Below are 17,566 nucleotides of genomic sequence, written 5' to 3' on the forward strand. Positions count from 1 at the left end.
ATATTGTATTTTACAATACCAAGGCCATCCGGACGCCAGGACTGCTAGAGGGTAACATATTTTTAATAAGCGGAGCTGATATCAAAGTCGAGCACAGTCACACACTCAGTCATCCGGACACTACATTGTCTATAGCATATTGTATTTTACAATACCAAGGCCATCCGGACGCCAGGACCGCTAGAGCGTAACATATTTTTAATAAGCGGAGCTGATATCAAAGTCGAGCACTCACACACTCAGTCATCCGGACACTACATTGTCTATAGCATATTGTATTTTACAATACCAAGGCCATCCGGACGCAAGGACCGCTAGAGCGTAACATATTTTTAATAAGTGGAGCTGGTATCAAGGTCGAGCACTCACACACTCAGTCATCCGGACACTACATTGTCTATAGCATATTGTATTTTACAATACCAAGGCCATCCGGACGCCAGGACCACTAGAGCGTAACATATTTAGTGTTTTTTCCCTCTACTTTGGGAATGGTGCTGGTACCAGACTGATTGGGAAAAAAATGCGTTATTTTGACTTAAATTTGGAATTTTTTTAAGCATTTTTTCAGCTAGAAATAAGATAAGTCATCATGAATATAGATAGCTAACAGCTTCCACTGTCCAGGGAGAACTATTGAGTGGTGATTTATAAATATGAATATGTTGGATTTAAATGATTTCAGAGAAATCAATTGGCCTTGTGGTTATTTTGAACAGCCATTTTGGAATTTAAACATTGGAAATTGGGAATTTTACTGTCTATTTTCTATTGGGAACAGTACCGTTTTAGGGTAGTAGTTATATAAAGAAAAAAAACACTGATATTTTTAAATAAGTGGAGCTGGTATCAAGGTCGAGCACTCACACACTCAGTCATCCGGACACTACATTGTCTATAGCATATTGTATTTTACAATACCAAGGCCATCGGGACGCCAGGACCGCTAGAGGGTAACATATTTTTAATAAGTGGAGCTGGTATCAAGGTCGAGCACTCACACACTCAGTCATCCGGACACTACATTGTCTATAGCATAGTGTATTTTACAATACCAAGGCCATCCGGACACCAGGACCGCTAGCACGTAACATATTTTTCGTCTGGGCCATTTCTCCTAATGAATAAAAGCCATGGACTTGAAACTTCCTCATTAAGAAGAAGTGCAGTGCACAAGAACTGGTACTCTACATTTCTTATTTTTTGAGTTATTGCCCTTTGTTAAGTTTCATACTTTATTTTTGTCCAGTCATTTCTCCTAAAGTATAAAAGCTATGGACATGAAACTTCATAGGATGATAGATCTCATTAAGAAAAAGTGCAGTGTACAAGAACCAGTACTCTGCATTTCTCATTTTTGAATAATTAACCTTTATTAATTTTCATACTTAATTTTTGTCCAGGCCATTTCTCATAAATTTTAAAAGCTATGGACTTTAAACTTCATAGGATGATAGATCTTATTGATAAGAAGTGCAGTGCACAGAAACTGCACTTCTTATTTTTTTGAGTTATTGCCCTTTGTTAATTTTCGTATTTCATTTTTGTCCTAAACTATATTGTTCACAAGGCGACACATCCGACTCGCGGAGATCTAGTTTATTCATAATCATATATTAATGGGTTTCAGGAGATGAATTAGCCATTTAAAGGTGAAAAGGTGCGCCAACACACTTTTTAGTCTCACTTGTTTTACATTGCACCTATGTGTACATTGATGCTGGATGACTTTCCAGATGTAAGAGGCCTTCATTGTGTCTGCTTTATTCCAGTCAAAGCGGGAAAATGAGTTGAACCACTGACCTTTAAGCTTGCTGAATAGCTTTGACATAAGAAAGAATACAAGGTTCCTGTCTAAATTCAAATTTGCAGCAGTGAGGGGCAAATAGGTTGAAATCAACAACCTTAACCACTGAGCCTTGAAGGCCGCTTTTGATGATGTTAGACTAACAACATTAAAATATAGATACTCTTTTTATTCTCTTTAACAAGCATTGCACACACCATGCATGAAAAATAAGTTGACATAATTAAATAGGTAAATAAATAGGTAGTTTTAAACAGTGTCCGCTATAAAATCAACAATACTAAATCTAGCATATACAGTCTTCTAGAAAGTGTCACATCATAAAATTAACAATTATAGTAGAATCTAGCATATACAGTATTCTAGAAAACTACATGTATTCATTTTCACCAGATCTGCAATTTCAAAACTGATCAAAGAAAACATGTCCGAAACAGATAATGTATCATTAGGCTTATTTTATATTCATATCGTATCACTAGAGGTACATGTGTAGTTGCGCTAAAAGATTTAAAAAAATTATTCCATATTTGCATGACAAAGGAGAAATTTTCAGATTCATAGCAAAAAAAATTGTTTGGCTAAATAAAATATTTGTCTTTTCATAAATAACTTCACTTGATCCTTGCAGTTTTTTGTCAAATTCAAATAATTGGATGAAGAGATAAAAGGTTTATATGAATTTGGTTACATGATATATGGACCTAAGAACATAATATGATCCCTTCATACATACAAAGCTTTTATACAAGGCATTCAAACCATGTCCTGCTTAACGCCATCTCAAATGTGAACAAACGAACATGTGCAAATCTAAATCCCCCTAGAACAGGGGCACAAAAATAGGATAAAGAGATAAAAGGTTTAGCTGAATTTGGTTACATGATATATTGAGCTGAGAACATGTGATCCCCTCATACATACAGAGCTTTCATGCCAGACATTTAAACCTTGACCTTCTGAAGGCCATCTCGAGTACATGTACATTTGTTAACTATTTAGAACCAGTACAGAACCATTTAGTACCAGACTAAATACAGGGTATCAACTTCTTGACAAGTATTTAATAGTCTGAGACAAACATAATTATTGTTTAATTAATATTTCAAGAAAACCTGAAAAAAATAGTCAAAAATTAAGAACACCACAGTTAAGAAGTCACAAAAAATTTCCAAGCATGCAAAGTAAATCAGTTAATTAAATTAAAGTCTTGGCAATAAAAGCATTTAAACTCACACATGACCTGGTCAATCAGCAAAATTTAAGTCTCCTTAATATTTTCCAAGAAAACTGGAAAAGAAAATAGGAACACCACAGTTAAGAAGTCACAAAAGATTTCCAAGCACACAAAGTAAACGGTTAATTAAATGAAAGTCCTGGCAATAACAGCATTTAAAATCACAGATGACCAGTTTAATCGCCTCCACCTGAATCTATTGTGAAACCATCCATTAATCCTGCTACATCATCCACTTTAGTATCACAGTCTCCCTGTTTTTTGTCTGCTTGTATAGCTCTTTCTGTTTCAGAAAATGATGTAACACAATCCTCCGATTTAAGATTAGTCGTTGTTACAAGAGGCACATCATCTTTTTTCTTTGGACCTTTTTGGTTAGTCTGCCATTTTCTAACCTTGGGTTCCTGAAATTTATTATGACTAAAGAAGTTCATATTTTTTACATGTTAACTGCATAGAAACAAAATCTGAACAAAATCTGAACATTAAATGGATAAAATAATAATTATTTTATCAATTAATAGTTTTAGAAATTTGGCAAACCTGCCATTCTGATTCACAACCGCCATTTGCAACGGATATCTTGCATTTATTAGGCCTTGGTGAATTACCTTTTTATCAATGTTTAAAGATCCTGTAACACAATTTTTTTATGGTTTTAAATCATAAATATGATGCTCAAATTAAGATTTATCAATATTGTAGGTTCCAAAAAGCATTTTCCTCATAATTCTTTGCATTACTGTGTTGCATCTCCTCTTGATATTGAAGGTTCCCATAAAGTTTCGTTGAATTCCAGCCAGTAGTTGCAGAGAAGTAGCGCGGAAATGATTTTTACTCTATATGCATACTGCATAACTAATCAAGGGCCATAACTCTGAGTTAAAGTGTCTGACCGGAACAAGCCGACGATATGCCTATCTCCTCTTGGTATTGAAGGTTCCCATAAAGTTTCATTGAATTCCAGCCAGTAGTTGCAGAGAAGTAGCGTGGAAACAATTTTTACTCCATATGCATACTGCATAACTAATCAAGGGCCATAACTCTGAGTTAAAGTGTCTGACCGGAACAAGCCGACGATATGCGCATCTCCTCTTGGTATTGAAGGTTCCCATAAAGTTAAATTGAATTCCAGCCAGTAGTTGCAGAGAAGTAACGTGGAAACGATTTTTACTCCATATGCATACTGCATAACTAATCAAGGGCCATAACTCAGAGTTTAAGTGTCTGACCGGAACAAGCCAACGATATGCGCATCTCCTCTTGGTATTGAAGGTTCCCATAAAGTTTCGCTGAATTCTAGGCAGTAGTTGCAGAGAAGTAGTGCGGAAACGATTTTTACTCTATATGCATACTACACATCTAATCAAGGGCCATAACTCTGAGTTAAAGGGTCTGACCGGAACAAGCTGACGATATGCGCATCTCCTCTTGATATTGAAGGTTCCCATAAAGTTCCATTGAATTCCAGCCAGTAGTTGCAGAGAAGTAGCGCGGAAACGATTTTTACTCCATATGCATACTGCATAACTAATCAAGGGCCATAACTCTGAGTTTAAGTGTCTGACCGGAACAAGCCAACGATATGCGCATCTCCTCTTGGTATTGATGGTTCCCATAAAGTTTCGCTGTATTCTAGGCAGTAGTTGCAGAGAAGTAGTGCGGAAACGATTTTTACTCTATATGCATTCTACATATCTAATCAAGGGCCATAACTCTGAGTTAAAGGGTCTGACCGGAACAAGCTGACGATATGCGCATCTCCTCTTGACGTAAAGTTTCGTTGAATTCCAGCCAGTAGTTGCAGAGAACTACTCCGGAAACGAAATTCAGACGGACGGACAGAAGGACGGACAGCGCCAAAACTATATCCCCCTCCACAATTCCATCGGCGGGGGATAATAAACTTTGATTACAAGAGGCTGTGAACTAAATAAAAATGCAACCTGATTACAACAATATTTACCCTTAAAGCTGCATGTCTGTCGATGAGTCAAAATACTTCCAAGGAAATCAAATTTGAGAAAATTGTTCAAAGATTTAAAAAGAATAATAAAAAAGATTAAAGATTTCAGTAGTTCTTTACATGTTGTGTGTGATTAATAACTGATTGTCCAGTATTAATTACCAAATTTCTACTGCATGCCTACAGCAGTCAAGGGCTATTTTTGCATATTTTAACCTCTTTTTCATTAACATGGATTGTATGTTATATTCAATTTACTTTTAATATTGTTTCAAAATATTTCATGATAATTAGCAAGCGTCTGGACGCATGCTGCTTTTATGCATATCAAATTATGAATAAGCTAACATATTTTGCCACATCTACATATATGACTAGAATATGAATCTATATTTAAAATTTGTGAAATATTTTTCACTAGTTACACAATCTGTACATGTATAGCTTAAATTCTACAGTATAGTAAAGTCAAAATGGCAAAAACCTTCTTTACATTATGCAGAACTTTTAGAGGGGAAGTAATATGTGAAAAAAAATACATCTTACAGGTATATTATCTGGTGTTTCCAGGGGTATCGTCACAGGACCATCATTGTCTATATGTACTACCATCATTGCTCCAAATATACCATCTATAATAATACAAAACATGTAAATTGAGGTTATATTTGTATAAAGCAAATGATGTCACATTGCATTGTTATTACACTAGTGTAATATCGTTTTTATTTCATGGCTTTATTACACTCTGGCATGATTTGTGATAATGTAGTTTTATGCTTGAGAGGATTATGACTCGTCATCAGTATAATTATAAAGCCACTCTATGATGAAATGTTCAAAAACCTTTTAACCATATATCCTGACTAACTTCCAAAGTGTTAAAATGAATCAAGAAAATATGATATGACATGACTGTAGCATAATTGTTCATTTCAGTTTGATGCTATAAGCTGGGTGAATTTCTGCATTAATTTTTCAGTTTACATTCAAAACTGTAAACGTTCAGTCAATTTTCAGTACCCAAGTGCCCTGTACATGTACAATAATGACGGCAATAAAAGATGAAAAACATCTGTACCTTGTCATAAACCAAATTCTTTTCAATCAACAGAGTATTATAAAAATTTTAATGCTTTCATACCAACAATTTCAACACTATGCGACAAAGATTTTTTTAACAATATGGCAAAAAACAATTACTCATCATATTATTTTAGGCTTTATTATGTTTTTATCAAAGACAGTACCTTTAATCTTATCCTTTGAATAGTTCTTGCCCATCATTTGTAAGAAGTCATTGTAGAATTGTTCTGACTGTTCTGGTGCCATGGCATTATGAAAATCTGGTTTATTTCCCTTCATTTGTAAACACAATGTAAACTGAAACATGGTGAAATTAACAAATATATAACTTTTAAACAGCTGATTAGTCAAGACGAATTAGAAAAATTAAGTTATATTATATTCCTTTCTTTTGATTTTTAGCTCAAGACAACACTGTTAATGCTCCATAGCAAAAAAAATTACAATAGAAGGCCATGCGCCATAGGTCATTCGGTACAGCCATTAATGGAAGCCCTGCCGTACTGCAGCTGTACCGACTGAGCTATCTGGTGGCAGCTTATATAATTTCTCCCTTAACTGTTAAAAGTTCAATGCTGTGGCATTAATAATATGGAAATAATGGAATATGTGTTAAAATAAAAAAATATAAACATAAAAAGATGTGGTATTTAAGAGCAAACATGCTAAACAAACCTGACTGACACACAAAACTTCATAATTCATCTCCATTACATTTTTATCCCATCGTTTATCATTTTCACCATCAAACAGTCTCAGATTAAGTATCTTTTTGGCTCTGAAATAAATGAAAAATATATCAGATGAATAGTAAAGCTATTTTTTGTGCAGTACTGCAATATACACCAAATTATACATCTTTTATATTCTAAGCTTGATTTAAAAACTCGAAGGGATTCTGGATATTTATCAGTTTAAAATATTATTTTGAATCAATAAAATATGCCTAAAATAATATCAACATTTTTTAGAATGAAGACTGATTGCATTCAAAATTCATAATATTAAATTAACTTATATTCGTTGTTTGTTTGTTTGATTGGGTTTTATGCCACATCGACACAGTATAGGTCATATGGTGATGTTCCAGCTTTACTGGTGGAAGAAGACTTCAGGTGCCCATGGCACTTTAATACTCACAGCCATTCTGCCTCTTTAGGAGCATCCTTTCTATCAATGCCAACCAATACACATAGACCATTTTTTATGCTACTAACAGTTTTACCATCAACTGAAAATACAAAGCAACAATATCAAGAACAAATTTACTCAATCTATATTATAGGATTTTTACAGACTATGATATGATGTTTTCCAACATGTGAGCATTGTTACAAGTGATATCAATGGGGAAGCATTAACTGCAGGTTTTGTGCGGGTAATATGACCTCGCAACACATATTAGATGTTTTAGTTATGCAATGTGTCAATGTCAAAATTTGACAATACTTGGAGATTTAGAGGACATAAATGTATATTATGAACTATCATCTGTGTTTAAGATTCTTTTCATTTACATGTACTTTGTTTAAGATTCTCTGTCTTCAAATTTATTCTTCTCTGTTCTAAACATCTTCACTCTTACTAGCAGACTTTCAGGACTCTTAGTATTTGAAATATTGCACATGTACAACAAGTACCAAACATAAATGCAAAACACTCTTCAATTTGTGAAATCTGCGACTATATCAGTTATAGGTGTTCACACCACTGACTAAATGTTATTTTCTGTCCGATCTGATTAATTATACACAGAATGTTTTTCAAAATCTTGAGAAAATTTTTCCAACATAATTAAAAAAAATTTCGCTATGATGTTAGTGTGTTTGATACATTATTACATGTACATAAACGTTTAACATAATAAAGGTATTACAACATTAAACTGATAATACGATATGCGGATCAACACCCAATTACGGATTTTAGCGGATAAAATAGTTGAATCAATGTTTGCTAAAACTTGTGAGGTTTTCAGTTGAATTACGCAAACGCACAAATGTTAAAACCAGACATTTACTTAGGTCACAAATTGATGTGAAGTCTCAAATCGATGAGAATAATACATATGCAAATTTCTATGTCTGTAGATGGAATAAATGGTGACCAAAACAATGTTTAGTCATATCTTGAATAACAAGAACTGTCTGAGGACAGTAAGGCTCGACTATTCGAAAAGTTGTCACAAGGGTGTTTTAGTGAGTATAATAACGCTTACAGGTCTATGAATACATAAAATTGACCAAAAAGGTACAAAAGCTTGTTATTAAGATGTTTTATCAAGTAAATCACTGCTTTATTATTATGAATGCATAAAATTGTCCCCAAAAAGGCACAAACCCTTCAGTATTTATGGAGATAACAGCTTACAAGCAAAACTTTACCATTAATTTCTAAGTTGAAAAAGGGGAGAAAAATCAGCCTACATGCAAGATAAAATTATGGATCTTGGTCATTGACCTACAATTATGACCCTAAATGCATATGTGAAGTTTTAAATAAATTTCTTTAATAGTTATTGAGATATGTAAAACTTGCATCTAAACATTAACAAAGAGACTAAGTAGAAAAGGGGAGATAAATCAGCCTTAATGCAAGACAGAGTTATGGAACTTGGTCAGTGACATACAATTATGACCTGTCATGCATATGAGAAGTTTCAAATCAAAATCTCTGATAGTTATTGAGAAATTTAACTTTAAAAAAACTTTAACCAAAATTTTTAAGTTAAAAAGGGGCATAATTCTGTAAATATTGTAGGCAGAGTTATCCAACTTGTCAATCAGATGTACCTTGTTACTATAAATAAGTATTGTAAGTTTCAATTGAATATCTTAAGCAATAATTGAGATATTTGACTTTACAAAAAACTTTAACCAAAATTTCCAAGTTAAAAAGGGGCATAATTCTGTAAATATTGTTGGCAGAGTTATCCAACTTGTCAATCTGATGTACATTGTTACTATAAATAAGTATTGTAAGTTTCCATTGAATATCTCAAGCAATAAGTGAGATATTTGACTTTACAAAAAAACTTTAACCAATGCAGACGCGGACGCCGGGGCGACTACAATAGCTCTCATATTCTTCGAATAGTCAAGCTAAAAATGATACGGAGTAGATTTATTGATAACAATTATTTTAAAATGCAGAAAAAAATACTAAAAAAAACGTTGTTAGGCTCAAACAAACATCGCGAAAACTAGTTGCATTTTCATACAGTCGGAGAATGATCAAATATATTTAAATAAACAACTAGAGAACCTGTAACACTTGCTTTAACAACTCTTTGGACAATTGCTTTCATTTTGTCAGTTTATTTTTAAACCGTAAAATTGACATGTATATTTATTCTACTTTTGTTTTAGAAAATGATACGAGATGTTCATTGTACGAAACACCGCCGGAAGTTGTAGATGGTACGTGTTTCCCGTAGCAACAGGAAGCGTCTGTGGATTTTATTATTAATTTTCGGACAGGTAAGGAAGGAAATTCCAAAATCGTTTAATAATTAACATTTTTATGTAGGTATACAAAAATAAAATATTTAAATATTGAGAATTGCCTTATTGACAAGCATGCACGCAAATCTAACAAATTATTGTCAAAAGACAAATGTTTCAGATTTTTTTTCTTCAATTTTCATGATTTTTGTTAAATTTGTTGATTTCATTTTTCAAATCTTCCAGTTTGCTTAGTTATGAGTAATTATCGCATTTATATAAATTGAATGTGTCTATTTTGAAATTCTACCTGTTGAGTAATGCACAAGTCAGCTCCCTTATTGACCATTGTAACTTATGTGTTTAAGAAAATAGATGCAGTATAAGATATCAATATAGCAGCTCCATTCCACATGTCGATTAAAAAATCTGTTCTCTATTTCTCTTTTGCAAAGATTATCTTGGAATACTGTAGCCTACACTTTCCATTGATGATATATGCATCTAGAGTCAGTGTACCCGGAGTCGTACACTTTTTTAAGTAAAAATAAGAAAATTATCTTATAGTTAAAAATTCTTCTTATAATAGATATTATTTTGAAAATTACATCCTTTGCCCATAAAAACTGATTACCGAAACATTTCTATCTTAAGTAGGTCATACTTCTAGGCGCACTTGATTTTAAGCAACAGGAATGGGCCAAATATGATAAATAGTGGACTCGGTTCCGCACACAAGGCCATTTTTATACTGAAAGGTTATTTTACATCTTAAACATGTTTTATAAATTATTTAACATCTAAGTCCAGATAAGTTATATTTTTTTTTAAATTTTCAGGACTTCAAATAAATTTAATGCACATTCTTACTACAGTATACAAATATTTATTTCCAAGCATAGTAGCACACAGGAAACATGTAACAGCAATTGAAATATACTTTTTACCACTTGTAGGTAGTAAAGACAGACATGAAACATTATTATTGAAAGCTTTTTCATCTGTTTAGTTATGATTTGTTCGATTAAGAGTTTGGTATCATTTTAAACAAAAGAATCAAAGTGAAATGACTTGACATTTGGTAGTTGGGAGTAAAGTTGATTCATGTGCATATATTTCATAACTAACAGCAAATTTGCCATAACAAAAACATACATTTCTTTTCAAATATATATTTTATAATGATCTTAACATTAAAATAGAAATTAGCATGGTTTAATTGCTGAATAAGTTGTTTTTATGTGTGACCTACACAGCCATGTACATGTATTTACATTTTCGTCTGCACTGTCTAGGGAGAGGCTGGGGTGCAAGATCCCAGATTATGTCATATCCTGTTGAAAACATGCCAGTTCAGTGAAACACAAATGAAAACTAAATAAATTCATTTGATTTTTTTAAGAAAAAATGAAAAATGGGAAAGTGTGCAGGACCGGGTCCTGTGCGGAACCGGGTACACTGACTCTAGTAAAGTTTATGTCTCAAAGATATAGTTGTTGCCGTTTAGGAGACTGTTACATTTTATTAATGCTGGATGAGAGAAGTTTTAGTGTGCTTTGTAAATTTATGCACCAATGGACTTTTTAATCTAGAATTAAAAAAAAATAGGGTACTCCATGAATATCTTAACTCTTCATCAGTGTTGGTCATATGTATAATTGCGTTGCTTGAACTAGTATTTATTCAAATTGCCATGCTTGACTAATAACCTAATCTTTTCATTTCAGAACAAAAACATAAAAGGCCAACATGGGTGACAGTGAGCCCCCATCAATACGTCCACCAGAGACAATAACAATTACAGTCCTAAGAGCAAGGAACCTGGTAAAAACTCTCTTTTTTTCAAAATCTTTTGAAAGTCCTGTCATTCATTATTCTAACAATTTTACAATGAAGTGCATATTTGCTCAGTTTTTTTTATTTTTATTTTTTTTTCATTAAAAAAACAAAACAATGTTAAAAAAAACAAGCAATTAACAACTGTGGCTTTGCAATTGGGAAAATAAGCGCAACATGTCAGTCTTTAGTAGATAAAACACATTTTATATTAATCATTAATATTATGTAATTTTTATCATATATTGCATGATGCTGCATGAAATTTTTAAGAATGAAGACTGCATTTGAGCTTAATCAATTTATTATTTAACTGAAACAGTGTTTGATTTTGAATTACATGTTACATTCTTAAGAGTAAAACAGCAAAATATATTATACAACATTTAAGCATTGAAATAACATTGACCTAAAAATCACTGTTGCTGAATCTTGTTTTATGTTTTAAAAAAATATCAATTTTGTTTCTGTCATGCAGCCTTGATTCGAATAATGAATAAATGTTTTTATTCCAAATTATGGAACGTCCTGGTACTATAATGAAGAAGTATAGTTCAATACTAATTAACTGTACAGCAGTACATAGAATATAAGTTTGATCCTAACGTTGGTCATACCTTGAGGGTAGTGCTGGAAAGAGTATGAAATTTTAAGATATTGTGATTATCAAAATTTAAATGAAGTCATGTACATGTAATTGCAGAAAGGTTCAAGTGCCAAGGCAGATGCAGTCAATGCAATGGTTAAAGTGGAGTTTGGAGAGAGAAGTCTCGGCGAATCTCCGAAGGTGGACTGTACAGCTGAAACTCCAGCAGAGTTTAATTACAATGCCACTATGAGTTGTACTTATGATGATCCTACAGCTTTAGATGAGATTGCTCATAAACCTGTTGTCTGTAAGGAATTCTAGATTATAGTTTTCAATTGAATGTTGATATTTCGCTGCATTTCATATCAATTGGTCTTTTAGTTTTATTGAAGGACAGGCATGCCTTATGTTAAATTTTGCAAATGGTTAAAAACCATGCAATTAAAACTCTTATTTAAGTGATTTCGGCACATTGTAACAATGAATTTTAATTTATAAATAAATTCTACCTGCCAAGAAAAACCAGTTTCTGACTCCCTGGTGTGATTTATATACATATGTGTAATCTTATCAATCCATTACTGTAATTAATCATTCATTTCTGCATTGTGTAAATTAACAAGAGATAAATTTTATTTTTAGTGACAGTTATAGAGGTCCTTCCAAAAGAAAAGAAACAAAAAGAGGAAAAAACAGTTCTTCTTGGACAATGTACAGTTGATATGTTACCATTAGTAAAAGGTACAGTAACCCTATATCAGATTATTTTCTCAAGATAAATGTTAGAAAAAAAGTTTGATATTTATCATTCTAATATACAATGTTTGCCAAAATTTCCAATAAATTTCTGTTGATCTAAGTCATTAAAAAATGACAACGGTCCGTTATCCTGCAAGTCATATTATTTGTTTTACAACAATTGATTATCATTTAATTGCAAAATGCTAGAGATGAAAAAATGGTTTTAATGAATATTGTTAATAGCATTATCAGTTAACTTATCATTATTATTTCACTCATCATTTCTTATTAATGATGATACAATTATTGTCATTATAAATTATTTTATTATTATTTTCATTGCTATTAATTCTAATAATATTGGTAGTTATTGATGATATTACTATTATCATCATCATCATTGTCATTATTATGATTATTATTGTTATTATGATGATGATGATGATGATGATGGTTGTTGTTATTATTTTTATTATTATAGGAGAAACAAAACACAGACATACACTTATAGTAAATCCTCTCCCTGGATCACCTATGGAAACTTTACCACCAGATGCACCAAGGGTAAGAAAGTTAATGTATATAACATGTTTAGTACTCCATTTTAGACTTTAAATTTTAAAGTTAAACTTTAATTATTCAATGATTGTGTACGCACTAGATTTTTTTTTATATCTTTTACTGTATAAATTATTTGAAATTTGATTAGAAAAGCACAATTTAATTAAATATGATTCATTATACTAAATTCAGCATAGTAAGGTTTACATTATTTTCTTTTAACCACTTTTTTATTACAGCCGGAAGTAGATGTTTTGTTATCAGTGAACGAGCCTCTAGTTGATAACTCACAGATGAACGCCGGGAACCTGATGACTATTACAGTAGAAAGTCTCTTCTCTCCACCAGAATCTTGGTCAGTGACTGGTACCCAGTATGCTTATGCTGCTGCCCTGCCAGTACCTGTAAATGCTGAGGTACAGTCTACAACTTTTACATATGTCTTCCTGCTTTTCATACTTGTAGTTAGATAATTTTCTTGATTATTTTAAAGTGTAGAAGCAAATAATCTAGCCAGTGGGATTTCAATGATATTTAAAGGCACATTAAGCCACAGAAATGACTTCTATTTTACCTCTAAGGAAAAGGCAAACATGAATAAGGATATAAGTAGCTGAAAATAAAATGTCACACCTTCATTAATGAATTGTCAATCACTGATTTACTGAGAGTGAATATTGAAAACTTTTATTGTATCATTGTTTACTTATGATTGATCAAATTTCTTAATAATTACATTTTTAAATTGAAACTGAAGTTGATTTCTATATTCAAACTTACATCAAATTTCTTTGAAAGTTTGCATGTTTTGTTATTTACTTTAACCAATTTTGTTTTTAGAAAGAAACACCCATTGTTTTTGCAAATGGTATGTTGAAACCTGGAATAGATAAAGAAGTGCCAAATAAACAGAAGAAATGGGCAGTCCCAGCCACTGCTCAGGGCAATGCTATTTATATACCAGACCAGTAAGTGAAAGCTTTAACATGATATAGGATCACATATTTAATGTAACTATTACAGTACTGTATTGTATTTATTTGACTTTACCTGTTTTGATATTAGAACTGTCCACTTATGGGTTTGTCACCAGTATAGAGCTTGGTTAGATTGTGCAAATAAACAGTCTGGTATGTTTCTATACTGGTTGCATTATTCTTAAATGGAGTGTTCCAAGGAAAAAATGTTCACAAAAATAGTCTTTAAGTGTAAGAATAGGAAAACAATGAGCATATAAAATGTTATTTTATCGGAAGTTTTGAATAAAGACAAGGGGCGTATTATTTCAGATTTATTGCCCAAGATGCAATAGAAGATGAGGATGGAGATTTCCGAGGAAAGGATGACAGAGAACATAGAACGATCGCAGAACAGGAGAAAAATAGATGTACATGGAATACTGAACGTCGGTCATACCTTGAGGGTAGTGCTGTTAAGAGGTATTTCATATGAATTATAGTATTACAGTAAACCCTGTTTTTGTTGGACCATTATGAAAATACAGTGCAACCCCTGCAAAGTATCACCCTCCAAGGGACAAAGATTTTAGTTGTTACTGAGAGATGTTAATTTTTTAGAAGTTAAAACTCTTGCAAAGTTCTACTTTGAGCAATACTGAAAATGTTGTTGTATTAAGAAGCGATTGCTCTTAAGAAGGCCACTGTGGAAGTTGCACTGTGTTCTGTAATTGTACTGTTTGTGCAAGTTTATCTTTGTCCGAAGTGTATTTAAATTTAATTCATGATGGTGATTTTATACATCTATATTTATTTGTATCAAAAAGAGTTGATGGATAATAAGAATGCAGCTGTACTCGGTATTAGAGACTTATATTTTATACAGAAACTGGGTCTATGGTTTAAGAACTGAAATTGAAAGATGTACATTGAAAAGTATACTCTTTGACAATTTTTGCTTTCAACAGAATGCTTAGATAACTAATTTACTGTGCTTTATCAGACATTTTTTATATATAAGTGTTTTACAATTTCAGTTTCCAAGACAAAATCGCCAAATGCCGTTACTGGCCATTAGAAGTAATGCGACTACCCCAACCTGCCAGTGGTAAAGGAAAAAAGGTAAATATCCCTAGTGCATAATTAAGATATTTTTTTAATGTTGGGTGAAATAAAGTTCCAAAAACTAAACATAAATTAACATTTTCAGTTTTGATTGATTTTATGTAACATGTGTAGTAATATTCATAGTGTATATAAAGTGTTATGATGTGTAACTGATCAATTTGAATTAACAATAAATGCATGATTTTTATCAAGCATTCTTTTATTTATTCAGGATTTAGCTACAACATCTACTATTACCTGTTTCTAGCTAGTTGAGAAATGCATGCAATTTCAGATCATTTCTATATCAAAGTATCAAACATGAAATATATTTCTTCATTTAGATAGTGTACAGCTTTTTTAAGTATTTGCATGCTTTGCACTTTAGAATTATATATAAAGACATCCCTACATAATATCATTGTACTTTTTTTCCATTTTCATTTGAGAATATTATTTTTTTTAAAGCATGAAATGCAATGTTCTTAAACAGATATTAAAATTAATTTCCTGAATATATCAAAAAGTCATAACCTAATTGATTTATTAACTTGGTTTAATTGAAGCAAGTAGCAATGTGTAAGAATCTATTTTTTGCAGCTATCTATAAAGTCACCTATAAAATAGATGCATCATTGACTTATTCCCCTATTAAGGTCTGGAATATATATTGCTACAGTAAACTCCGCTTATAACGAACTCATTGGGACATTCAAATTCTGTTCCTTATATCCGTAGTTCCTTGTAAGCATATAGCGAATTAGTTCCTTGTATCAGGAGTTTTTATAGCGAACAGATTTACATATAACAAACTGATTGTTAAACATCGTCCGCCATTTTAAGAGCATTTGATTAAGAATAATTAATCATTTATTTCTTTTTTAGACACAATACCCGAGAGCGTACATTTTGGAATTTGAAAAAACCTTGCTATTTCAGTTTTTAGTTTTACTCCCTTTCTCAATTCTTCATAAAACATCATTTTTGTTTCTTAATCACTGCACTGTGCTTTTCGTTTTTTCTTTCAATGAATAAGAAATAAACAAGATTTTCCATTTTTCTTCCTTTTATATTGAATATCTTCTATTATATTTTAAGGGTGACTTTTAACTAATATATATAGATTTCTTTTCATTTCATCAAGCATACTTTGTAGTTTTTCTATGGATTATGTTTGCAAGCATGCGTGATTAATGTTGAAAACCGATAATTATTTTACTCGAGCAAACTATTAAAGAAAAGAAATTATAGAATAAAAGGAATTACCGTTTTATCTTTGTGACAAGAACTCAAGCTAAAACAATTCTAAATAGAAAACTATTACATACTTCTATACAAATTCATTTTCATATATTGAATTACATACAACAATAAACGGTACATTCCGCGAGTTTTATTCCGTGCCAATGAAAACGAAAGTTGAAAATGCGGGATATATTTACGAATAGACGATATTTGGAGTTTGTTATAAAAGTGTAATTTTATGCACTTTTAACTAAATTGGGACTAAGAAATGAGTTCCTTATAAGCGATAATTCCTTATAACCGTGTTCGCTATAACCGTATATTTTTATATGAAATAAAGAAGGGCAAAATTCGGGCCAAAATAAATTGTTCCTTATAACCGGAGGTTCGCTATAACCGTGTTCGCTATAAGTGAAGTTTACTGTACATAAATTTATGCATTATTGATTTATACCTTTTGATGACCAAAAATATGTTAGCTACATCAGTGCATTATTGATAAATTCCCATTTAGGGTTTTGAAGAGCTACAAATTTGTTAGCTACATAAATAATTGATTAATTCTCCTTTGAAGAGATGACAATATGTTAGCTACAACAGCACATATTAATTAGTTCATCTTAAAAGAGCTACAATATGTTAGCTACAAAAATGAATTATTGATTAATTCTCCTTTCAAGAGACAATATGTTAGCAAGACAGTATGTTAGCTACATCAGCATATATTAATTTATTAGTTCATCTTAAAGGAACTATAATATGTTAGCTACATCAATGAATTATTGATGAATTCTCCTTTAAAGTGTTACATCAATGCATTATTGATTAATTCACCATAAAAAGTTGAAGTTTGTTAGCTACATCAATGCATTATTGATTATTTCACCATAAAAAAAGTTGAAGTTTGTTAGCTACATCAATGCATTATTGATTAATTCAACTATAAAAAGCTTCAAATATGATAGATTTAATGGTCTTTAATTATCTTTAAA

The 17,566-nt window shown here is 31.7% G+C and overlaps 2 protein-coding genes across 24 annotated transcripts in view; one reads left to right on the forward strand and one right to left on the reverse strand.

Moving 5' to 3' along the window:
- Positions 1-1,961: 1,961 nt before the first annotated feature.
- LOC132757263 (D-aminoacyl-tRNA deacylase-like) lies at positions 1,962-9,520 on the reverse strand. The gene is made up of 6 exons (XM_060748514.1): positions 9,361-9,520; positions 7,237-7,327; positions 6,772-6,874; positions 6,261-6,393; positions 5,557-5,642; positions 1,962-3,448 (listed from the first exon to the last, which is right to left on the reverse strand). Exons 1-6 carry the CDS (start codon positions 9,401-9,403, stop codon positions 3,221-3,223), a joined length of 684 nt encoding a protein of 227 aa, XP_060604497.1. The 5' UTR covers positions 9,404-9,520; the 3' UTR covers positions 1,962-3,220.
- Positions 9,459-17,566, forward strand: part of LOC132757261 (cilia- and flagella-associated protein 70-like) — a 42,516-nt gene continuing 34,408 nt past the window's right edge. For all 23 annotated transcript variants that reach the window (XM_060748490.1, XM_060748498.1, XM_060748508.1 and 20 more), the window contains exons 1-9: positions 9,459-9,575; positions 11,267-11,363; positions 12,079-12,271; positions 12,607-12,705; positions 13,187-13,269; positions 13,506-13,682; positions 14,107-14,234; positions 14,556-14,705; positions 15,260-15,344. In XM_060748490.1, the coding sequence (XP_060604473.1) occupies positions 11,289-11,363; positions 12,079-12,271; positions 12,607-12,705; positions 13,187-13,269; positions 13,506-13,682; positions 14,107-14,234; positions 14,556-14,705; positions 15,260-15,344 (990 nt within the window). In that variant the 5' untranslated portion in view covers positions 9,459-9,575; positions 11,267-11,288. The remainder of the gene's footprint in view (positions 9,576-11,266; positions 11,364-12,078; positions 12,272-12,606; positions 12,706-13,186; positions 13,270-13,505; positions 13,683-14,106; positions 14,235-14,555; positions 14,706-15,259; positions 15,345-17,566) is intronic.

The sequence above is a fragment of the Ruditapes philippinarum genome, unplaced genomic scaffold (assembly GCF_026571515.1).
Source record: "Ruditapes philippinarum isolate M1 unplaced genomic scaffold, ASM2657151v2 ctg770_1_1_1_1, whole genome shotgun sequence".
NCBI classification, from domain to species: Eukaryota; Metazoa; Mollusca; class Bivalvia; order Venerida; family Veneridae; genus Ruditapes; species Ruditapes philippinarum.